Below are 25,833 nucleotides of genomic sequence, written 5' to 3'. Positions count from 1 at the left end.
CATGCACTGGTTAAGTAGTAGTGGTTGTTTGCCATCAAATCAAGTCCACATTCTAATGACCTTACGTGACAGAATAGAATTGGCTCATGGGGTTTCCTAGGTTGGCACACCGTTGAGGTGTATGGTCTGATTATCTGAAAAGGTAGGTCAGCAGTTTGAACCCAGTAACTGCTCCTCTGGAGAAAAGATTCTGCAATCTCCTACCATAAAGATTGAAGGTTGCAAACCTTTATAGGATGCACTTTGCTCCTACAGACATATGCAGATCTATTCTACCCTTTGGGGTCATTATGTCAGAATGTAGTCAAATGGCATACAACAACAATAATCTCTACAGTAGCAGAGCACCCAGTTATTTTTTTCCGACAGAGCTGCTGGTGGGTTTAAACCGCTTACCTTTTGGATAGGAACCAAGAACTTCACCATTGCCTCCCAAGGTTAATCTAAATTCATCGAAAGGGCTCCAGTGGTTGGATGGGGTGCAGATGTGGGCAGACAGGCAAGTAGAGCTTGCTTTTGTCATAGCCCATGCTTATGATGTAAGCCAGAACAAACTTGCTATCTGCCTGGCCTAGAAGAGCCCCGTTAACAACCCCAACTGTCTTCATTCCATTCTTATCCACAGCCTACACAGTGTGGCGGGCAGGGCATGCAATGAATAGTCATTTTCCTCTCACTTTAGTATCTTGGCCAAACCACCACGCTAGGTGCTGGCCAAAGACTCTGGCAGGCCCTTGCCTAGTCTGAGAGACATTGGTTTGTGGTAGAAATGTTTTTCCTGTTGTTTGTTTCTCCAAACTCTGCATGAAGTTGGTTTCAGACCCTGGTGGGACAGTGGTGACTATTTTGAGACACCTCAGAAGGTTTTCAAAGGGCGTTTTCTATTTCTAGGATCCATCCATGGTGTCAGGCTCCACCAAATCCCACCAGCCCCGGCAGTAGCAGTAAATCCTTTATGTTTGTGTTTGGGCCGAGTGACCTGCTATTTAAGTGAATGTACTAAACTAAACTGTGTTTATTAGTTTAAAGCTAAAGATAGAACATAAGATTTCCATAACATAATTTCTGACCTTTCTAATACCAATATTTAAGTCTGCACTCTCAAAAATAATTTTCTTCCCAAAAATGTGGACTACGCTAAAACCGTGGCAGCCTGATGCACTATTATTTTCCAATCACAGGAATGGAAAAGGTCCGTTTTTAATACCTGAATACCTGTGAGCTTTAGGTAACTCTGCTATCTTAAAGCAACCTCTCATTTGATTTTTATTTATCAGTTAAAAAGAATACCCCAGTTTAACTTTGTCTAGTGTAGTCTTTAGAGTTAGGCAAATCTAGCCCTACTCTGCATGTTCTATCCTGCTGTGATGTTGACTAATGAATGACTGGAGTGCCCCGTAAGGTCTCAGCTCTGTAAACATCCTGGAAATTTTTAGTTCATCGCTCCCAGGAGATGTTCTCTCCCAAGCAGTTACTCTTTGCCTGACCTCGTGGAGTCGGGTGATATTTTATATATGCTCAACTTATTACCAATATTTATTGTGTGTTATCCATTACAATTATAATTTTTAATGCCTCCTGTCAATGAGCTAGGCTGACACAATAGCAACAACGGTGTACTCGCCCGCTTAGCAACAATCATGAAGATGGCACAACTGGCAATTTTTTATTCTGTTGTTGCTAATGTCATCATGACTTGAAGCCAACCTGATGGCACCTAACGGAAGCCCCATGTTGTCTGAAATTTGGCGGGAGAGAGTCCTTCACAGTTGACATTACTCCCTTTAATAGTTAAATACTTTTCTTGCTTTCTAGCAAAACAAGCTCTCCTAAGCTCACTTTGTATTTTCTCTGTCAGACTTAACCATTTCCCTGATGATTCCCCATTTCTCTTAGAAAATAATATTTCAGCTGTAAGGTCTGGGCTGTAAAGGTGCTTGTTGCTATAAATGTCACTTTATACTGACTCTTCCTTTGTTGTTAGTGCTAGGAATTTATTTTCATCATTAATTCCTATTGATATTTTTTATTTGAATTTTAAATTGTAGGATTTCTAGAATATTTAGAATATACTGATCTCATGGAATCAGGTCATGTTTTATATACTCTCAACTTATTACCAATATTTATTTTGTGTATTAGCAATTATCCATCCTTCCTTGCTATGTGCAAGATCATGACCTTTTCCATGAACTTCTTGAAGCCTCCACCTATAACTCCTCACCGGGTTGTAAAACCAGTGTCAGTAGGTTTAAAAGAATTGATCTCATAGAGGATGTATTCTCTGTGCTGCCCTATCAGAAATAATTAAAAATCAATATTGAATTTTCTGGAGACTGAATCTTAATACATTTTTAAAATTAAGAAGTCTTAACTGTTAAAATTATCTAATATAATTCTATTTAAAAATTAGGAACATGACCCCAATTCTACCTTGCGGACCTGGTTAGACCAGAGGATGTTCAGTGGTGCAATAGGGAACTGGAAATACAGGGGCGGATGAACCCCTCAACACCAGCGGTGGGAGTGGCGACACCGGGAAGGAAGGGGGTGTAGAAAGGGAGAACTGATCTTGGAGATCTATGTTTAACCTCCTCTCTGGGAGATGGGCAATGGGAAGGTGGGTGAGGGGAGACGCCGGGCAGTGTAAGATAAGATAAAATAATTATTTATAGACTATTGGGAGAGCGGGGGGCAGGGGAAGCAGGGAGCGAGGGGGAGGAGGGGAAAAAAGGGAAACCAAGCTGATTTCAAGAACCCAAGTGGAAAGCGAATTTTGAGACTGATGAGTGCAATGAATGTATAGGGGTGCTTTGCTCAATTGATGTATGTATGGATTGTGATAAGAGCTGTATGAGCCCCAATAAAAACATTTATTAATAAAAAAATTAGGAACAACTTTCCTTTTGGAACTGATTAAATTTAATAATGTGTAAATGCAATAGGTTACTGTGCAAACATTTTAAATGATCTTGGAAGCTGAAGTAGCAACATAAAAATTTTACTTTGATTTAAAACAATAACATTCTGGTAATACAAGCAGTATGATTTTTGGTTTTCCAATCATGTATTCAGATATGCAAGGATGAGAAGAGACAAAAGCAAAATATTTGTATTGGGGGAAAGTCAGTGGTTGGAATTAGATTATTCAAGCCCATTAATCTGTTATGGTCTTTCAAAGCAACACTAAACTTTATTACTAAAAGAGCCGCGATTTATTCTCTCATCACTGTCTATGTTGATTATGTGTGTCCTTTGCTGGTTTCCCCTAAGATTGTCCATGTAGTTGCATGCAGCGTGAGGGCTTGGCTTGGCTTTGAACCCTTTCTATCATGTGGTCTTTCAGCCTCAGAGGCTAGACCGGCGGTTCTCAACCTGTGGGTCGCGACCCCTTTGGGGGTCAAATGACCCTTTCAGAGGGGTCACCTAAGACCATCAGAAAACACATAAATATGTCACAATGTAGAATTACATATTGTTTTGTAATTAATTGCTGGGCTTTAATTGTGTTTAATTATGTTCAGTTTGTAACAATGAAAATACATCCTGCATATCAGATCTTTACATTATGATTCATAACAGTAGCAAAATTGTAGTTATGAAGTAGCAACGAAAATAATTTTATGGTTGGGCATCAGCACAACATGAGAAACTAAAGGATTGCGGCATTAGGAAGGTTGAGAACCACTGCTCCAAGCTGACCTGGTTTCCTCACATGGGCTGACATTATCACAAGAGAGCAAGTCTTAGTAACTTATTAAACTTCTATTTGCATCCCATTTATGTCTCGTTGACCAAAGCAAATCACACAGACAAGCCCAGAGTCTTCAAGATCATGGATACCAGAAGACATGATTCATCAGGAAGCGGAAATACAATAATTTGCCATAATTGGTATGACCTTGGTCAAATAGGTTTCTCATCTATAAAACAGATTATGAAAAAAAAAAGAGGACCTGATGCAAGGGGGCTTAAGTGGAGAGCAAATGCCTTGAGAATGATTGGGGCAGGGAATGTATGGATGTGCTTTATACAATTGATGTATGTATATGTATGGATGGTGATAAGAGTTGTATGAGTCCCTAATAAAATGTAAAAAAAGAAAAGAGGAGAAAAAAATGATTAGGGCAAAGACTGTACAGATGTGCTTTATACAATTGATGTATGTATATGTATGAACTGTGATAAGAATTGTATGAGCCCCAATAAATTATTAATTAATAAAAACAGATTATGATACCTACTCCAGAACTGTTTAATAGATTAAATGAAATCTTAAAATCATAGTTCTAGAAGATAGGATAAAATTATTTCTAATATTTTTACCTTTTTAAAATTTGCTTTTTAAAGATATTGATGGTAACTTGGGGTGGCAAATTGTAGTATCTACCATTATCCTGCTCTGCTATGTGCAGGTTACTGTCCTAGGTTAAAGTAGTTACGGTCCTTGTCTTTAGAGAAATGATCTTTTGAAAGCAAAGGAATTAAGCTTGAGTTAGATTTTACAGACTTTATAACTATCAAAATGTTTCATAAACTTGGTTATCACTTAGATGTGATTTTTATATAAAAGTTATCTATTAGGCTACATTTTTAGTGAAAATCAAAGCTAATTTGGCTGTGTTTACACCAAGTAGTAACTTGGGTTAACACTAAAATTATGTATTCTGAAAGATTTCCAAAACCTCTCTTTCATAAAGCTGTACTTCTTTACCAGCTCTAAAAAATGATTTAACTAAGTAGTATCTAGAATGCCATCAGGTTTACTGAGAGCTATGTTCTGTAAAAATTTTAATCCATTGGCAATCATTTCAGAATTCATTTGAAAACACCAAAGAAAGTATGCTTGTAAAAATAAAACCAGTTGGGACTGGAAAGACTGAACAGCAGTGTTTATCTTGGAACTACAATTTAAATCTGAGTTTTCAAATACCATGTTTATTGGTTATTTGGTAAAATACTGACAAAAATAACAATAGATTGTGAAAACAGGATTTCTTGCTTTTGAGAAAATGAAGTAAATCTGTGTAACTCTTAAACCACAGGTGTGGGTATTTGCAACCTTGGCTATCACAAAAGCACAGGGAATAAAAGAGAATAGATAAATTGGACATTATAAAAATTTTAAAAACTATGTCCATCAAAGGATACTTGCTATTCAAGAAAGTGAAAAGTCAACCTACAGATTGAGAAAAATATTAGCAAATTATATAAGGAACTTCTATCTAGATGCATGAACTCTTACTATTTAATCATAAAGAGCAGATTTCCCAATTTACAACTAGAGAGAGGACTTGAATAGATAAATGCCCAATAAGATGCTCAATGCTTGCAGCCATCCACCCATGCACACTGCTCTCCAGTGGGTTCCAATTCACAGTGACGCCGTAGGACAGCGCAACTGCTCCTAAGGTTCCACGGGTACAGATTATGTAAATCTTCACCTACACAACATTTCTTCTGTAAAACAGCTGGTAAAATCAAACTACACACCCTTTGGTTAGCAATTGAGCTCTTTAGCCACTCTGCCACCAGGGCTCCTCTATTTAGTTACCAGGAAAATGCAGATTAAAACTACGAGAGACCACTTCATATTTCACCTCCACTGTCACTGCTGTAGCAAAAAAGATAGACATCAGCAAGTACTGGCTAGGATGTGGAAACTTTACACTGTTGGTGTGATTGTAAATTGGGGATCCTTAAAAAAATCTGGCAGTTTCTCAGGATTATACATAGTTACTATAAGATCATACATAGTTATTATATGATCAAGCAATTTCCACTTCTAGAGATGCATATGCCCAAGAGAAATGTAAACAAATTCACGTGAACTCTTGCGCACAGTTGTTTATAGCACAGCATCGATCATAATAGTCAAAAGGTAAGCACGCCTCAAGTGTCCATCAATGATGAATGAACAAACAAAATGTCACATATTTATACAGTGTAATGTTTCTTTTAAAATGAGATACTGATACATGTTACAGTGCGAATAAACCTTGAAAACAGAGTGAAAAAAATCATATTCTACTTATAAAAACAATAGAATGGTCTAGAGATAGAAAATAGATTAGTGTTCCCTGGTGCTGCGATATTGGCGGGATAGGGGGGCAGGGGGTGCCTAATGGGTCCACGAGTTCTTTTTGTTGTGATCAAAATTTTCTGAAATCTTATGTGGGTGATGGTTTCACATTCTGGATATACAAAAAGCCATTTAATTGTTGGCTGTTAATGGGTGAATTGTATGATACATGAATTATATCTTAATGAAACAGCAAAAAATCACTAGAGAAAACTGCAGATTTTTACAGGAATATTTGCCAAATTGGCCTTCTGCAAATTAAAATGTCAATTACCTTATATAAAGACATAATACTCAAAACCACTGTATCATACAAATTGGTGACTTTTACATGAATTTTTTGACTTTAAAAAGTTGATATTCGCTCAACAAAAATCCAGAAGATGATCAAAATTAGTGTATCAAAGAGTTCAGTGAGCATAGACAATCGTAGTAGCTTTATTCGTAACTGTCAGAAATTGAAAGCACCAGATATCCTTCAGTCAGTGGAGGGTAAACAAAGTGGTGGTTCATGCATCACGGAGTATTCTTTAGTGGTAAAGAAGCAGACATGCATACTGCTAGGTGAAATAATCCAGCCTGGAGTATTAATTAATCACACAACTATGTGGCGTGGAAAAGGCATGCCTGTAGCGACAAGGAAAACACTGAAAGGATTGAGGATGGCCAAGCGTCCAAGGGAAGGGACCAACCACAACCAAACTCACTGCCATCAAGTCATGCTGACTCATAGCTACCCCCATGGGTTTCCAAGACGGTAACTGTTTACGGGAGTAGAAAGCCCAGTCTTTCTCCCTCGGACATGCCAGTGGTTTCGAACTGCTGACCATGGAAATCACAGCTCACCATGTAACCACACTACCATCGAGGAATGAATAAGTGGAACACAGGGCAGGTTAGGACTGTGAAGCAATTCTGTATGCTGCTGTAGTGGTGAACAAATCATGCTCTGCATTTGTTAGACAACAAAGAACGAACCCTTATGTAAACTATGGGCTTTTAGTCAATAATAAAGTATTCATGTTCTTCAGTTAGGACAAATATTATCACAGGAGTACAAGATGTTAATAATAGAAACTGTAAACCTAAAATGGCTCCAAAAATTATGGTCTATTTTTTTATGAAAACAAAAATTCCTAAAGGAAATCAGTGAATGTATTTTGTTTTCCAATTGCCCCACAAAAGGCTAACAAGTGAGAGAGAGTCCTCAAAAATGTGCCTGTGTGGAAGCGTCAGAGATTGGATTATCATTGAAATGGTGAGGCGGTGTGGATTATTTGCGAAGCAAGCTGCTGACCTCAAGGCTGGGGGTTGAGCCCACCCACAGACGCTGCAGACCTCGGTGGTCTGCTGGGGGAAATCCGACGGGAAAGTCCTGTGGAGCGCACTTCGACTCGGACTCGTCTAGGGTTGCTGTGGGTCAGACTCAACAACAGCTGGCTGGTGGCTTTCCCACAAAGGAATGCTACAAAGCGAAATCTCTGAACCAAGCGAGAACGGATAGATAGGGCTTTGAGAACCATAGTTTTCAGGAATTGGCGGGAGTGTTGTAGTGGTTGATTCACTTTGTGAACTATCACATCTTGGGATCTGTGGGACCATGAGTAACTGGAATGGAAGCGTGGTTTGTGGAATGAGGCTGTGGTCTCTCAGGAGCACAGAGCTGTCCCTGGTGGGCAGAGGTTCTGGGACATGGATACTGGAGCAAAGCTGCGATTAGACAGGTTTTAAATGCCTTACGGTTCTTGCGCATGACTTGGAGCCATGACAACAGCACATACTTTGCCCTTCCTTCAGTCTGGAGATCAGGAGGGTTTTGTTCTTAGTAGTTTGACTTGCTCTCTCCAGCCTTTTCGTATTGAAATGGGGTTTGTCTGTCTTTCTCCCTCATAGCGAAAGCTTTCCGTGTTGAAAGGGTACGCTCGTGCAGCCCTATAGTTCACTGTGCTTACAGAGGTCATGAAAACGCTGTGTACTTTGTGAGACGACAAAGTACCTGAGATAGTTTTAAATTCCAGGCCTGTATTGGGTAGTTCCCCAGCACCATTTTCCCATTGTGTAAATCAGTCATTTCTGAATTCCAAATGGAGTGCTTCAAAATATTGTTTGAGTAATAACTTTTTGTTCTTCCTTTTATTTTTAATGTTAGGTGGTTGCATGACAGTTTAATTTGAAAAAGCAAAATAAAGATTACTGTTATCTGACAAAGTCCATCAATGTGGGGAGAGAGTGAGGCAACCATCGTTGAGAACTGAATGTCATTGAATGGCAGTTTTTAAAGTTTAATTTCAGCTGAAGGTAGTAGGACAGTTCAAAGCCATTTGTTTTTCTCTCAGATAATAAAGCAGAAGTGCCTTAGTACTGGCTCCTCACTGAAGGGAGATCTACTGAACACAGCACTGTATCTTAAGAACAGCCGTGTCAGTGCTCCAGCCCTAAAAAAACTCCCATTGTGTCAAAAGTACACGGTTAAGTCCCATTTAGTGCCTGTCGCCTTAGAGCTCTGCAGCAAGCGCTTCCACCTCTACCACCACCCATCTGTCAGGGAATCTCCTTTGGTGGCTTGTAACTTGCAGTGATAAAGCAAACTGTGCCATTGGTATTTCAAATACCAGCACCGTGACTCATCGTGGACAGATATCAGCGGAACTTCTAGACCAAGGTAGACTAGGAAGGAAAGCTTGGACACCTAGTTCCAATAATTAACCAATAAAAGTCCTATGAATCTGAGCAAATAATGATCAGTATGGTGCTGGAAGTTGAGTTAGGAGGGCACGCAGAAAGCGCAGTGCCCACGGACTCAGGCACAGCCATAGTGACAGCAGCAGAGGAAACTTGCTGTGTTACATGTGGGGACCGCCACGAGCAGAGCCAGCTCAGCAGCAACGACCACACAGCATGCTTGAGGCACACAGAGAAGGGAGTATGGTTCCTGCCTAAGGAAAGAGGAAAGACAACTAGGAAAATCTTAATAAAAAGGGTAACATTCGAATTGACCCATGGAACAAAAAAAGCTCACCAAGCATTTAAAAAGGAAAAGGGGGAGAAGGCATCGTACACAGGCCTGGCACGAGCAAAGGCCTGAGAGGACGGTGCTGCATTGAAAGAACGGAATGTAGGCGCGTGATGTGTAAAAGAGGAAGTAGGAAAATGCTGCCCAAACTGTGAGATATATTTTATTCCAGGCTAAGAATTTGTTCATTCTTTATTGATAGTAGTCAGAAACCATAGAACTGTGTTTGGAGGGCAGTGACATATAACCATCCACAGACTGAAAGAAAGATGCATTAGAGAGAAGAAAAAGTCTAGGCAGTAGGCAGGAAGGCTCTTGAAAGTGCTAATCAGTTACTCCAATTCTTACTCTTAATTAACATAAGAAGAACACAAACTTGGTGACACATTGATCTCTTTCTACTTGTGCTTTATACTTGATATATTTTTATTTGATTGTCAATTCTGTGATCCTATCAAAATGAAGGTATACCAGTTACCATCAGCAGGGGGGACCTGGTTCCCATTCTTGGATGTGTACATTTCTACCACTCTCTTTCCTCCTCTACTCCCCCGGTACCTTCTCTCTCTCTCATAAAGTAATACCGATACCAAGGAAGAATTGCTTGTGAATATCAAGACTATTCTAATTAATAGACCAGGAATGACTAAAGAACCAATGCTTGATTCCTGACCATTATCTTGGTTTTCTTAGATCATTAAGTTGAAAGCTGAAGCCCGGCTGGACCTACTAAAGCAGATCGGTGTATCTGTGGACACCTGGCTAAAGAGTGCAATGAACCAAGTCATGGAGGAGCTGGAAAACGAGCGATGGGCCCGCCTTCCAGCAGTGACCAACAACGGCACTTCACACTCGGTATGAGTCTCTTCTGGGAAACAGGGAGCTGACTTTCCTTGAAGGGTGCTCTTCTTGGGTTCGGTGGCCAAACTTAATCATAGCAAAAAGTTAAAAGGAAAATATGGTTTTGCTAGGGGTGTGTTTTTGTTTTTTCCTTCAGCTATCACAAATTGATGGGAGGAAAAGTGAAACGAAAGGGGGAAATCATAGAATATTGTGTTTTGTTTTTTGAACCTTCAACAAAGCATATTATTATTCATTCGATGAACTTAGCAGTACCAGTTTGCCAAGCTCATTGTCCTGCTCAGCGGAGATGCTTCTGGTCTGGAAACAGCGGAAGAGAACGTTTCCTCGTGTTTCCAGACTTCTCAAAGGTCTTCTAGTGAGAATGAAAATCTACAGGGGTAAACCATCGTAGGACGGGAAAGGGAAGCACTTGGCCTGCGGGTTTCGTCTGAGGGTGACTTCCACGCACTGGGACTCTTACACTCTCTTCAGAGGGTCTGTCGGGGACAATGCAGATGTGGTTTTACTGCAAGGCCAGGACTCAAGTTTGGTTTTCTTCAAGTCCAAGGCTCTTTCCATTCTCATGTCATGTAGTTCAACCTCTAAGTTTTGCCCGTTGGGAATCTGAGTACCAAGGACCTCAGCAAAGTTCCGATGTCACATAGGTGGGTGTTGGAGGCAAAGTTCTTGCTGCCTCAGACTTGATTCTTGCTGCCATTTGCCCACCCATTATTGTCTGACATCTTGTTCATTGTCCTGATGGCATTCACTACAGTCCATCTCTTTTATTTGTTCTGTTCATTTTCTGTCTTCCTGAGTGGCATATAATTCCCATGCCTGTACTGTTCATTACTCTGCAGATTGCCTGTCACATAGTTGATACTCAATAAATATTTGCTGAAGGAATTAATGAATTAATGGAGGGAAGGTTTGATGGAGTAGTGACAAACTAAAAGCTAAAACCCTTTTCTCCAAACTTCAGTGTGTGTGTGCCCTTCAAATAGAAGGCATCTTTGCTAGAGAAATTAGCCAGCATTTAAAACATTCCTAGAAGTTTTGTCAGTTTTCTCACATAGCATTCAAATGTTCTAATGGAAGGCATACATTTGCACATTTAAAAAAGATTGCGTGGGGGTGTGCATTTTAAGGAAAAACCATTTATTGAAGGTTTATTTTTACTTCACTATTAAAGGAAAAAGAAAGAATGGGAGAAAGGAAACCAGCTAGAAGAGCTTTCTCTGTTTTTAATAAAACAGTTGCTCTGTGTCATAGGATATTTCTTCCTATTGCATCCTGTAAAAGTCACAGTTCCCATCTGTTCTGTTATACGGACTTAGCTGACAGTGGAGAATTCCAGCCACAAATCAGCTTTTTGCTTCTGTTGCTGCACAGTTGCCCACCAGTCAGACCCATGATTCTCCTTGAACTAGCACCCTTTCTAACTAAGACAAAACTTCCTGACTGTGCCTACTTCTTGGGCACATCAGAACTGCACAAGATGTGGTCCTGCCCACAAAGAGCTTACAATCTACTACTGAGACCCTTACAGATCTTCGTGATAGCATGGAAGCAGATGACTGTAACAAACTCAAAACTGCTTACTCCTGACTCACCAGCAGTGTGTGTGACCTTGGAAAAGTCATTTCTCTCTGCGATTCAGAAAGCTGGGCTTAATGACTCTAAATCACCTTCCGACCCCAAATATCTCATGATTCTGTGAAGTATTACAGGAAAGCTTCATACAAGCTAGAAGAATAGGGAACGCATTTGCCTTGTAGAAAGGAAATGTCATCTGAGAGAGTCCTTGGAGAATTTTAACAAGAAACAAAGGGGAGCTTCTGAGAGCAAACACAGAGTGAAAGAGGAGCACTTAGCACACCTCCTAGCCGTTGAATAAAATGAGCACCGTATATATTCTAATATAAGCTGACCCGAGTATAAGCCGAGGCACCTAATTATTACCTGGGAAACCAGAAAACTGACTGACTCGAGTATAAGCCTAGGGTGGGAAATGCAGAAGCTACTGGTGAGTTTCAATAATCAAAACAAATGAAAATAAAATTACTAAAAATTGAGACATTGGTGGGGTAACGTATTTAAATATTTATTTTAAATAGAAAACATAAATAAAAGGACAAGTCATTTAACATGAGTAAGCTAGCAGAGTAAGTGGAAAATAGGTTCAACAAAAACAGTAAGGCATCAACAATGATACCTTAAGAGTACTATTCCCTGAGCTCAATCAGCAACCAAGCTAAAATATAAATAGTTATAATCCTTCAAAACTGGATTCATCATCATCATCCGTATCCCAGTACAGAGCTTCAGCTGGTGTGAGGTCATCATAGACGCTGTCCTCACTGAGATCGCCGTCATCACCATCACTGCTGTCATTTTCATACAAAGCGCAGTCTTCACTGCCATCCATAGCATTACTAATACTACATTTCTGGAAGGCATGTCGCACCATGTCTTCTGGAATGTCTTCCCATGCATCTCGAACCCACTTTGCTATTAACTCTGTGTCAGGCTTCATGAGATTCCCTCCTTTTGTTAGTTGGGCTTGACCAAATGATATCCATTCATGTGCTAAAAAACTGAGGTTTGGCTTATACACGAGTATAGACGGTAATTGTCAGTGCGGTCAAAAGATAGCCGCTCATTTAGAGACCCATCCTTTCCTCTGTGAAGGGAGCATCTGACAGTCCCAGCCCTCTCCTCCTCCACCTTTCTGTAGTCAGTCCTGGGCAGCTTACACCTTTCCTCTTAGAACTGAAAGATGATATTTTAAGGAAGCTTTACTCACAGTATAAATAAAGAAGAGATGGAGACACAAAACAGATTGATGAGATCCCAATATTTATTTAATCTGCTTTTAAATGACAGTACTGAAATCATTTAGTGGGAGCTGTGTCTCGTCACACTGACAGCTAGCTGGCTGTGGTACATGAAGCCAAAATGCACATTCTAGGGACCAAATTATTTCTTCCTTTATAGATGCCAACAAAAGCATTAGTCATCAAGTTTAGAATTCCCTTCCATCTGGAAAACATGGTTAATATGCCTGTTTGGCACTATCAGTATAACTGGGAAGTGTTCATGCTACTTTATAGAAGATAAAAATTTTTAATGTGCTGTAACTGGAAAGTGTGCTGCTTTCTAGAAGATAATAATATGCATTTGCCTTATAAAATACAGAGCCCCACCCCCCACAGCCACTGAGTCAAATCTGACGTATGACAACCCTATGCAGCGTTTCTGAGACGAAATCTTTATGAGAGCAGCCAGTCTCATCTTACTCCCAAGAGGCAACTGATGGGTTTGAAGTGCCGACCTTTGTCGTTAGCAGCTCAATGCTTATAGCCACCAGGGCTCTTTATAAATAAGGGAAGAACTGTATACTTACCTGAGTATTAACTTAGATAATTAACTCAGTATTAAAGCTTTGCCTTCTATATCATGCTACAGAGTAGACAACTGGGAAGAACAAAATGAATCCAGGAATATAACAATGTTTTTTAAAATGAGAGGAGCTTCTGATACACTTATGCAATTGATGTGTGACTAGAGCCAACCCACTGGGTCCTGTTGTTGAATGGACACCAGTGACCCACTCAGCCTTTCCTCGCTTGTCCCGTCTCCTATTTTCCTGCATTCTCTTTTAAAAAGTCCATATCCACTTTACAATCTAATTTTTTAAATCATGTTGATTTTAGAATAGGATAAATTATATACCTAAATATTAAAAAAATTAGGAAGTACAACAGAAAGGAAAATTATCAATTTTGTGTGTTCCTTTTTTTACTGTGCTTTTAAAAATTGTCACAATAAAATTAATTTTGTTTAACTTTTTAATCTAATATTCCATGTTTGCTATATGTTCTTGTAATCCTCCTTTTAAAGTCTGCATGATACTCCATGAGGAAGGTAAATATCACGATCTTAACTATTCTATCCCCCTTGCTGTTGAGCGGAGCCCAACTCCTGGCGCCCATGAACTTGAGAGTAGAACTGTGCTCCGTACGGTTTCTATGAATGGGCTTATTCAGGAGTAGATCACCAAGCTTTTTTCCTGAGATACCGCTGAGTAGACGCAAACACCTAGCTTTTCAATTAGCAGCCAAACACGTCCATTATTGTATCATTCCATCTTATTTCTAGTGATGAGGTCATTGGGGTTGAGATATGAATCAGTTTCCTCCAGGTCACACAACAGGAAAGTGGCACCATCAGCGTTTAAGCCAAGTCTCTCCTCCCGCACCCAGTGCGCTGTGCTTCACGGCAGCCACAGTCATGACGCCCTTGAGAGGTGGTTGTGCTGAGCAGGGAGGACAGCCACTGAAGCCAACACACAAATCCTCCTCATCTGCTCTTTCAGTTGGCGTCTCTCTCAGGACAGCTAAGAAAGGACACTAACAACTCAAAAAGAATAGGGTTGATGAAAACTCTATCGAGTGACGGGGTGGGAAAAGGAAGAGAGAATGGTAGTTAAGAGATGGGAAGAGTGTGATTTTTAAAATTCTGGGTCAAGAAAAGGCTTTAACAATTAAGCTGCATAGGGTGGGAGAAGGAAAAGGAAGACATTATTCTGAAATGACATGCTTTGGAAAGTGCCAGAGCAGTGCAAAAGCATGCAGTGGTGACCCCTGGTTGCTGCACTGCATCCTGTCATTCCTTTCCGTGGGAAGCAAAGAGAACGCAAAGTGGAATGCTTAGTACCACCCAGTGCTGCCAAGACACAGCGTTTAGGATTGATCCCAGTGCCAAAGCACGGTACTTGTTAACAGTTCTTATGTATATTTGGACATTTGTTCTATCCATATCGACTTTAATTAATCTTAGTTTTATAAGTATATGGGTTTGTTTTAATATCTATAATGGCCACAGTGTTTTGTTGTTGTTGTTTTTGATCTCCATTAACTTGTGTAGAATGTGAAGATAATAGCTACTAAGCAAAAAATCTCTTTAGAGTTAATATTGTAGCCATTTCTAGCATCTGATCTTCATTCTTTTATATGACGCAGTGCCCTGTTAGACCTTGGAAAACAGTTAATAAAATTGCAAGTCTGAGATTAGCTAATTCAAGATGTGAATCTGTTTGTCACTGACCTTGACCATAGGTGGATTATTTAAGTGAGGCACACAACTACTTCAGTCAAGTACAAATATTTTTCAATAATTTGTAGGAATGGGAATATTTCAAGATCACATGCCCAGCCCCCTCTTGTGTATCCATTGTAGGAGCTGAGTGATAGCAGAGAGAACAGCATCCTTTCCCTCCACGCCCCAGCACCTAGCAGGTTCAGCATCTAGTCAGCATTAGATAGTTGAGTGAAGGAGCCCTGTGTGCAGTGTTTAAGTGCTCAATTCTATGACTGTTTACCAAAAGAGAGGTTGGCAGTTCAAACACCCCAGCTGTTCCACCGGGGAGAGAGAGACGGCCGACTGTCTCCGTAGATGACGGCCTTGAACACACTCTGTGCCAGTTCTCCTCCATGAAGGGCTGCCATGCGTTGGAATCCACTTAACAGTGGATTTAACTGGTTTGGGGTTTTGTTCTGGCTTTACTGGGGGACACAATGCTGACTATTCATCACATCCTCAGTGTGTGAACATTGCTGCTTTGGTGTGTTTGAACATGGGACAAGCAGTCAAGTAAATGCTTATTCTTAGAAAGAAATTAAAAGCACTTTCAGGCTTTTTTCTTCTTTTTCGATTTTTTTAATTTCACTGTTTTATTGTGATTTAGGTGCAAACTGGTTTTCCGTTCAGTAATTCACACCCCTTTTGGGTTGTCACCTGGATTTCCATCCCCACAGTGTCAGGCCCGCTTCCCACTCCTTCCTTTTGTCTTCTCTTTCTGTTTGTGCCCTTTCTTGCCCCGGCCTGCTGCTGGGCTGCCCTTCCAGTTGTGTATGGTTGATTTTCTAAGGAATACACTCTTCCTGGTGTTCTTTTTTACCGCCTATTATTTGGCTGAAAGTTGAGCCACCGGAGTGAGCTCAGTTCCAGGGCTGCCATCTGGGGGTGGGGGCACGGAGGTGGGGGGCATTCCACCAACCTCTCTCAGACGAGTAAACCTGGCCTTTCTGATGTTTTTCAGTTTTGTTCCATATTTTTCTCCCACTCTGTCCAAGGTGTTCCAATCGAACCCCTTTCAGAGTGGAAGGTAGTGCTATCCAGGCACTAATGATGTCTAGGTCTTGTTTCCTCATCCACGTATGTGTCTACTGAATGAATTGTTTCCATGCATCTTTGGTTTTCTCCACTCCTCTTAGCTCCAGATGAGGAGAGACCAACAATTATTGCATATTAGGTGGCCACTTACAAGCTTTTAAGACCTCAGTCGCCACACAACAAGTGTAGGATGTAGAACATTGTCTTTGTGCACTGTATTGTATCGATTGCTCTTGATGTCCCCTGAGATTATGGTCTTGAGCCCTCAGGTGTTGGGTTCTGGATAAGTTTTCGTAACTCTGTTCTGTGTACTCTATCCCTGGACATATCCTTAGCACACACAAATGCATATGTAGAAATATCCTTTGGCCAGGCATTATGTTGTCATGGGTATAATTATTTATTGGCTTTTTAATTTAAAATGTAAATACGCTTAACCATTTGAATCCTCTCCCATTCCTCATTGTTAACTCTTCTCCACCTGGCTCCCCTACCAAGTTCCTATGTGCCTATCCGCGGTGTTTTTACTTCATACCACATGGAAAGTGTTCCAGGTAAGTATCTGCAGTTCTGGTTCACTTTTCATGGATGTGGTTCATCTATAGTATGAACATGGATTTGTCCTAGTTTACTCAACTCTTCCCCTGTAAACACAAGCAATGGTGTAGTAAACAGCCTAGAAAAGATAGCCTTACATACAGGTGCTCTTATTTCAGCAAAATGAATTTACAAGTAAAGGAGAGGTGCTTGATCAAGTGGTATGTTTGTTTGTTTTTAATTTCAGTAAGTGGATTCTTTTCCAAAACGAATGTGCCAGTCCCATTTCTACCAGCCATAAATGAAAATATGTTGCTTCACATCCTTGGTAGCATTTATAAATCTTACCAATGTTTCCACATATGATCAGTTAAAAAGGAGAGGTTGCCTTTATGGGTATTTACCTGGGAAAAATGAATGTATAATGATACTAATAACTTTAAATATGTTACACTTTACCCTTGATTTTAAGAGAAAAATCTCTGTAACAGAGATACCATTGAGAACAGTAATTTCTGTGTGCAGATGAATAGGTAGATGAACATTTGAAACAATCCAATGTTGAGTGTGTTTTGAGCTTTCAACCTTTTTTTTAAGTAAGCAAGCTAGCCAATGGCTTCTGATTTTTCCTAGCTTCCTGTTGACGCTGAAAGAGGAGGAGAAGAAGAATTTGAAGATAACATGGATGCTTTTGATGACAGCAGTTCCAGCCCTTCTGGCACCTTAAGAAATTACCCACTCACCTGCAAAGTTGTTTATTCCTACCAGGTTTGTATTTCTCTAGCTTGCTGCTACTAACCTGTGACAACTCTGAGGATACACACACTGTATTCATCAGCCTTTTATACTATGCTTTGGTGTAAAATTGGTGTTCAGAAAATAGAACTGTGCAGCACCGTGCATAACATTATGGGAAAGAGTTTAGACTCTGATGTCAGAATGCCTGAGTCAAACTCCTGTCTGCTGTTCCAAGCTATGTGACTTTGTACTAGCCTTTTCATTTCTGTGGGCCTCCATTTTCCTTTATTATGATTTATAGTAGTTCCACATTCAGCTGCTAACTGCAAGGTCAGCAACTCGAAACCACCAGCTGCCCCATGGGAGAAAGATGAGGCATTCTATCTCCTAAAGAGTTACAGTCTTAGTAATCCACAGGGGCACTCACAGGGGCACTGCGAGACAGAATCAGCTCAATGGCAGTGAGCTTTTGAGTTTTTACTAAAGGGCCAAAATGACAAATGTGAGAGAAAAATACTTAATAGCACAGTGGTTGGCATCTAGTAGATTTTAAGTAAATGGAACTGCTATCAGTTGTTAATGATTGCCTGCTAGGCATAAGGTCTTCCATTTTTAAGGTCACCCTCCAAATTGTTAGCAAAGGGAGATTGTTCTCACAAAGTAGTTTGTCTAACTTTGCCTTTTCATACCCTAATATAACCACTTTTGTTAGCCATGTCAAGCAGGGACCTAGATTTTTAAAAAGCCAGAATTTCCAAACCTGATTTCTTATAACGGTTCTTCATCTTACTCAACACAAGGTAAATTGAGTTTCGGTTCCTTGGGTCTTCTCTTCTTTAGCTCCTTCATCCAACCGATCCCCCAGTCCTGTTGAGTCACCCCCAACACACATCCTGCTCCAGCCTCTTCTCACGTGCACCTCTGCCGCTGCTGCCACCTGGCCAGCTCCCTGACTGCTGTCAGCGCATCAACAAAGCAGGGACTCAAAATGGATCTCGCTCCTTCCTGCTTGCCTCCCAACAGTCCATTCTCCACTTTAGGGACAGAATTATCTTCAGCACTTAGAGATCACTTTCTTCCCTTGCCTAAAACTCCTTATAAGCTTCTCGTCCCATGTGTAAAGACAACCAAGTCTTCACTTGTGTCTGTAACGACCAACATGACCTGCCCACTGTCAGCCGCCCCAGCTTCATCTCCAACTGTGTCCTCCCTCCCCCCATTCACTCACTGCACTTCAGCCTCTCAGGCTGCCTTTGAATCTCTGGAAGCACCCCCTCCTTCCTGACTCGGCCGCGTTCCCTGGACCTGGACCTCTCTCACAACTTCATGGACTGGCCAAGAGACAGCAAGGGATGTTTGGAGAGACACTGAGTATTGCGCTCTCGCTGCCACCACCCACCCTTGACCACCAGAACCCAGCTGCCTGTGCCCCTTGGTATCAGTGGTTCCGACTGTTTCTGAAGCTAACGAATGGCCTTTCATTCTGTGCTAGTCTTCATAAAACTTCTTCTTTCTAGAAAGGGCAACATTTTGTTTGCTCTAAATTATTTTGAGAATCTTGAAAAATTGAAGCCATCTTCTAAGATACTTGGCATGGTGTTCTAGGTTCCAGAAAGCTGGGGCAGGAAACGTTTCCCCAGGTCTCCTCTGAGGATGAGAGCTGCAGAACTGTACGAGGGAAGCTCCTCAAGTGGGGGCGCTCCTGAGCATCTGAGGGTTACAGACCACTCACCCACCAAACACCCCTCCACTAGCACATTCCCAGACGCGTCCCTGGGATTAGAGGAGGGAATAGAAATCTGCCTTGTCAGTTAATCGTTGACAGCTATTTACCGCATGCCCAAGATATGACAAATTTGGGGTGGCTTGAATAAATATGACTCAATTCCTGTTCTCTAGGAATGGATCGTCTCAGGAGGAAAAAAATGAACCTAAAAAATAAAATTAGATAGAAATGAATAAAATAGGTTTTAAAAGATTCTCGTGAACTTAAAACTGCTACTTCTTACAGAGTTGGGAAAATTTCGTAGTGGAGGTAGCATTTGAATTCTCTTGGGAGACCTTTCTAAGGAGAATGCCTTCTGAGCAGAGAACACCTGATCCAAAGACAGTCTAGTAGCATTTCTGAAGGAATGGGAGCATCAGTCATGGAGAACAGAACAGCCGGAGAGGAATGTGTCCCTAGTTTGGCTTTCTATCTTGAAGAGGAGGAAGGAGGGCCCTTTTTAAAAACCAAACCCACTGCTGTCAAATCCATTCTGACTCATAGCCACCCCCTAGGACAAGATAGAACTGCCCCTGTGGGTTTGCAAGACTGTAACTCTCTTCTAGGAAGTAGAAAGCCTCATCTTTCTCCTGCAGAGCAGCAAGTGGTTTTGAACTGCTGACCTTGCAGTTTACCAGCCCAACAAGTAACACAGGAGGATACCACCAGGAGGATCCTCGATGTGCCCTAAATTCAGATTTGACTTTAAGAAAGGTAGCCCTGGTCAAAATAAAAATATGATAAAACAGAGACTGACTTTACGCCTGAGAATGATCTCTATAGTCTAGGTCAACAAAAAAGACCTGAATTAATCTGATGGGAACCAAAAAAATTAAAACGCTGTATTTAAAGGTCAGATTCCAAAGCCTTAAAATGTTCATAACTTTTGACTCAATAATTCCATGTCTAACATTCATCCTAAGGAAATGAAATGAACCACACTATGGGGAAAAGTTTTGGGTTTCAAATTTCCTTCTATCGTACGCCTTTAGAATACCTCAAAGTTGGCATTCTTTTTTTAAAGTTGGCATTCTTATCAGGGAATGGTTAAATAGGTTAACCATATAATATAATGAAAGCATGTAATATTATGAAAATAATTTAAAATTAAGATTTTTTATATATGAATAAATGCTTATGCTAGGAAAGACTTTTTATAACAAATGTTACTTTATATAAAGATAAATGAATTGTATATACCATAAGAATGCAATTATGCATACTTACTAGTTTTTCTACAATGACTATAATAAAAGTCACATTGTTGCTTTTTCATTTGTTTTTCAAAGAAAATTCAGGAAAATTTGCAAGACAGTGGAAGGGAATGAAGGGTGTGGTGTATCTCTTTGGAGGTCTGGCTATCCTTGGACATTAAGACCTCGGAGACATAGGAGAGCCTGTATTTATTTATTTCGTAAGCATTTACTCACTGTCTTTAGTTGGGGTAAGAGAGAAGCGATAGGGTTCCTACTTTAAGGAAATCATTCTGGCGGGAAGTCGCAGGTGTAGACAACTAACTAAAGTGCCAGTAACCTGTGTTAGAGAGGCGCACAGAACCTTGTAAGAACACAGGGCTGACTGAGGGCACAAGCAGTTCATCACAGGTGGTCTGGGGAAAGCGCTGGGCCAGGCCTCCAGTGATGAGTAGTAATAGTAGTGCGCCCTTCTGAACTGTGTGCCAGCCATTGTACACACACACGTTTATTATTTATAATCTCTCCAATTGCCCTATAAGGAAGATGCTGCCAACCCACTCACTTCCCGAACACTGGTCACATTCCACCTACCAGTGCTATGCTTTTTTCTTGGCTCTGAGCATTGATGAGAACAGATAAAACTCTCTGCTTCCGTGGACCTTATATTCTAAGTATATGCTAAATAAAAATAGAAAACTGAGACTCAAAAGAAGTCCTAAGATCGCTTTCCTACAGGAGAAAACTGAAGCAGGATTTGAACCCACAGTAATCTAAACCCATTCACCAGATGGCAATGCAGAACCAAGGCATCCTGGACAGAAAGACCCCTGAACAGCATAAAAGGACACAATGTTACAATCAAAGCATCAGGAGGCCCAAACTCTAATCTGGCGGCTTGAGTACCATGGAAAGGATCATGGACTTGGTCTTATAAGTAGAGATGTTGGCTGTCTCTGCTTGGGAATGGTGTGGTGATGCTAGTCCCTGCACAAGAAACAATGGTGGACAACTTGCTTGGGCCCATTCATGAGTTGGTTTTTATTTTAGCAAAGGAAACAACATGTTTAAAGATATTTCTTCCTCCTACTTGGCTCTCACACACATTACCATACGGTTGTATTGATACTTTTAAGCACCTTGCCTTGGGATTATGGGAGAAAGGCTGTGTTACATAGCTGCTTTACGCTAATGTGCATATTCAATGCAGAGTGTAATTTCTGAGCGGGACACAAATTCCATTGAAAAAGCTACCAGGAGCTAATGAGCATTTTCCTTCCTCATATTTTGAGATAAGCGGTAAAAATCTGTTCTGGGAGTATTTCTTTAATTGGTTAGTTGTTTTAAATGGCTGTCTAACGAAGCTATGGCAGTGCCCAGAATCTTGGGTTAGTAAAAATGTTACCGTGTTTATGAAATGGGAAAGGGGTCTCAGGAAAAGGATCTGTATATTTTACTTACTTGTGTTTGTGTAATTTACGTTTTGAAATTATAACATTTGGAAAGCTATGCATGGTCTTAGGTGGCTGTTTTAATGGATCTTGGGACTTGGAGTAAGCTCTGGGGACTCTAAGATTCCAGCAGACCACTGCCCGTTACATGTGACAAGCAAAGCTCTTTAAAAAGCAAAGCCAAATAGGCCCTCTATGATCCCACTGTGGTGCCTGTGTGAGTTTGCGCTCGGAGTCTCCAGTCTCCGGTGATATATAGGTCTGCTGCTCTTGGGTTCCCGCCGCCGTCGGGATTAGTTCACAGCTTGTGCAGAGGCACGCGTGTGCACCAGCCCAGTGTCCGCAGTTAACGCTGAAGCATCACGACTCCCAGCCTTGACCGATCTCAGTCATTTCCTCTCCCACCACTTTTCTCCCTCTGGACACTGTTGTACCGTGATTCCGGATCGATCCCAGGAACCACTCAAGCTGTCATCTTCTCCATCCATGTCCATCGCTCTTCTCATTTCCTCAGCATGCGCCTCACAGTAGCCCTCCGCTCAGACCCAAGTCACTCTGGGCTCTCCAAGTCACCATGCTCCTGTGTTTGCTCATCCCACTTTGAGCCCCTCCTCCAGAGCGTGGCAGGATTGTCATTGAGAAGACACGTCGGCACCCCAAAGATGATTAACTTACTAGCTGGAGCTGGAGCCCAGGCCGCCTCATGCCAGCCCGGTGCTATGTCCACAAAGCCTCGTCGGCCCCTTGAGTACCCAGTTTCTCCAGTTTGATTTTGTTTGTTTTCTAAAGTAAAACCTCACCTCATTATGATAGTCCTACTGCATTTAAATTTTTATGTTCAAAAAGTTTTTCAAAATCATTTCTATATTTTAAACCCCATTTTTGTTGTAACCAGCTCACATCTGCTCTTTATCTAACCTTTTTAATTTTGTCCATGACCATCCTACATTGCAGGCTTCTCAACCAGATGAGTTGACCATTGAGGAACATGAGGTGTTAGAAGTGATTGAAGATGGAGATATGGAAGACTGGGTAAAGGTATACTCCTTTGCTCATATCACCCCTTCTCATGACGTTTTTAGGAGTTTGTTTTGGTTCTTGTTACGTTCTGTCCAAACTGTGTGTAAACCTACTTTGTCACATGTCTTTTTCCCAGGCTCGAAATAAAGTTGGCCAAGTGGGTTATGTGCCAGAAAAGTACCTGCAGTTTCCCACCTCGAACAGCCTCCTGAGCATGCTGCAGTCCCTGGCTGCTTTGGACAGCCGCTCACACACGTCCAGCAATTCCACGGAAGCTGAACTCGTTTCAGGCAGCCTCAACGGAGATGCCAGTGGTAAAGACTGAGACCAGGCACTCTTTATCCGGTCACCTGTGACCCAGACTATCTGACCCTGGAGTCAGCCGTCAGTATGGTTAGAAAGCAGAACTTCAGTCCCGTCGCTTTTTGTCTGTCTGTTTCCCTTTCTTTGGTCGCGTCTGTCCTGTACCTTAGAACCCTGACGTTGATCTTCAGAGAGTGAAAGCTTAGCGCTGTACTCACCTTCTTCCTGACGTGCTTGCAGCTGTCCTGCGAGCGTACGGGATGGTTGTGAAAGCAGCGGGGCCGCCGATGTTCTCACTGGGATTTTCTCTGTCTTGCTCCCCAGTCTGTTTCGTGAAAGCACTTTACGACTATGAGGGCCAGACAGATGATGAGCTGTCTTTTCCTGAGGGAGCAATCATTCGAATCGTGAACAAGGAAAACCAGGACGATGACGGCTTCTGGGAAGGGGAGTTCAGCGGGCGAGTTGGTGTTTTCCCGTCGGTGCTAGTGGAAGAACTTGCAGCCTCGGAGAATGGGGACACTCCATGGACGAGAGAGATCCAGGTACTCGAGAGGGAGGAGCGCTGAATGAAAAGATGTCTGGAGGAAATTACTCCCGAGGCCAAAATCGGGCCGTGGGCTCTCCCTCTCACCATTGCCTGGTTTCTACAAAACCAGATTGGCGGACACGGAATCTGCATGTGGCCATCCCATGCCTCCATTCTCACGGTCTGTCTTGTGAATGGATTCACCAAGGTGCTAAGTTGATAGTGACCGACAGTGGCTTGATGGAGAGAACCACACAAACCTTCAGGCATGTGTTGCGCTGCTTGACTGGGCCGTCAATAAGGATGCTAGCATTAGGTTTCTCTCCGGAGCCCAGTCCATCTCACAGAGCCGAGTTCCACACTCATGTGGTCCTGGCTCATCTCATCCTAGTGACACACAACCTGCCCCCAGCTAATCCAGCAGCTGGGTTTGTCCTCAGAAGTAACACTGGCAGGTGGTGGGCACCACAGATTTACAAAACCTAGGATGTCAAAAGCTCCACTAATTATTCTTTCACTTGATGTGTGTGTGTTTGTGTACAGATGTGTATATAAAACTTCTCTTTCTGCCACTGCATTTGCTGGACTGAGTAGTTGATGTTTTCAATAAGACACCTATGACACTTAAAGACTTAGAAATATAATGAAATTTGTGAAAGGGAAAATTTAAATTCAATGCAAAATTGAGATCTGGAATGATGGTTCTGGGTTCATGTGCTTCTATAATATACATATAATAGCCAGAACCTGACTCAGAGAAATTGAACTGGTCAAGAGTGGTCCGAGACCCCAACAAGCCTGTCCCTACCTGAGGCGGTGAGCGCCTAGTAACCTTGCTTCTCTCTGATGCAGATCTCTCCGTCCCCCAAGCCGCACAGCACGCTGCCTCCATTGCCGCTCTATGACCAGCCTCCCAGCAGCCCTTACCCCAGCCCAGACAAGAGGAGCTCCCAGTACTTCCCCCGGTCTCCGTCAGCAAATGGTAAGGGTCCTCCTGGGCATGGCTCTGACGGATCCATTGTTTAAAATGGCTTTGTTGATACGCAGTTCACATATCCTACAATTCAGTAGTTCAGTCATGTCAAGCCAGCTTGTGCAATCATCACCACCATCTGTGTCAGAACATGTCTTCTTTTGAGAGCTCTTTGTGGTCAGCACCCGATCCCCACACCCCCGCCTGAATACTTTTTTTTAAATCATTTTATTGGGAGTTCTTACAGATATCATAACACTCCGTAGTTCAATCACATCAAGCAGGATTGTACAACTGCTACCACAATCCATTTCGAAGCATTTTCTTTCTTCTTAAACACCTTGATTTATTCATTTATTTTCCCTATAGTACTTTGTTTGGGTTTGTTTTGTTTTGCCGTATCTTACACAGCCCAGTATATCCAGGCACATAGGTACAATTCTGCTGTCATCCCATCAAGTGGGATTATGCAGTCATCAGTGCTCTCAGCTTTTGTGTCGTGTCCCATCCCCCGCCCCCGAATACATTTTTATTTCAAAAATCAGATATGCAAACATAACGGCATTGGTGGTTTATTGTTTAACCGTGCAAATTAAACGATTGTCTTTGGTTCATTTCCGTAGAAAACAGCTTCCCGTCAGAATCTGCAGGGTTCTCACAGCCGCCTAGACACACTCCTGAGACCTCACATGGCAAGCTGCGACCTGTAAGTCTCTTTGGCCAGGTGACATGGTGCACAATCTTCCTAGTGGAAAACTAGAAAGTGCCGTCTCCCCATGGTCCCTGTTTATAAATGATGCCCGCCCTCTTCCCCAGCAGGGTTTAGGAAGGTACAAAGAACTCTCGCAAAGGAAAGCTCTAAAAACCAACTCCTCTTGCGGGTCTGGCCTCCACTGGAGCTTTCCCCGTGCGGCCCTGGGGGTTGTGCAAGATAATGGCTGTGAGCATACCTTGTGTACAAGACGTGCGCTGAGCATTGGGATGCTCTGGTCACGAAGAGAAGCCTTTTTTTCTCAGTAAGCAGGTGTTGTGAGCCTGTTTGCCAGGCCCGCAGTCGCCTCTTTGAGGGACACTGCGATGGAATAAAGGAAAGATTCACGTTATGTTCTATTTCTTTCTGGTCTCACGGGGAATGTGCTCTTACAAGCACTTAGCTCTACTCCGGACTCCACAGCAACCTTGGTGCTACCCACCACTGCACTGAGAAAG

General features: G+C 41.8%; 1 protein-coding gene across 1 annotated transcript in view; it reads left to right on the top strand.

Moving 5' to 3' along the window:
- The window catches only part of FCHSD2 (FCH and double SH3 domains 2), a 234,645-nt gene that overhangs the window by 205,421 nt on the left and 3,391 nt on the right, over nt 1-25,833 (top strand). The window contains exons 13-19 of the mRNA XM_075546243.1: nt 9,789-9,950; nt 17,286-17,420; nt 22,754-22,837; nt 22,956-23,133; nt 23,447-23,667; nt 24,504-24,633; nt 25,248-25,330. Of these exons, the coding sequence (XP_075402358.1) occupies nt 9,789-9,950; nt 17,286-17,420; nt 22,754-22,837; nt 22,956-23,133; nt 23,447-23,667; nt 24,504-24,633; nt 25,248-25,330 (993 nt within the window). The remainder of the gene's footprint in view (nt 1-9,788; nt 9,951-17,285; nt 17,421-22,753; nt 22,838-22,955; nt 23,134-23,446; nt 23,668-24,503; nt 24,634-25,247; nt 25,331-25,833) is intronic.

This window comes from Tenrec ecaudatus, chromosome 4, assembly GCF_050624435.1.
Source record: "Tenrec ecaudatus isolate mTenEca1 chromosome 4, mTenEca1.hap1, whole genome shotgun sequence".
Taxonomy (NCBI): Eukaryota; Metazoa; Chordata; class Mammalia; order Afrosoricida; family Tenrecidae; genus Tenrec; species Tenrec ecaudatus.
Note: the sequence above shows the minus strand (reverse complement) of the source record. Positions and strands in the feature narration are given on the sequence as shown.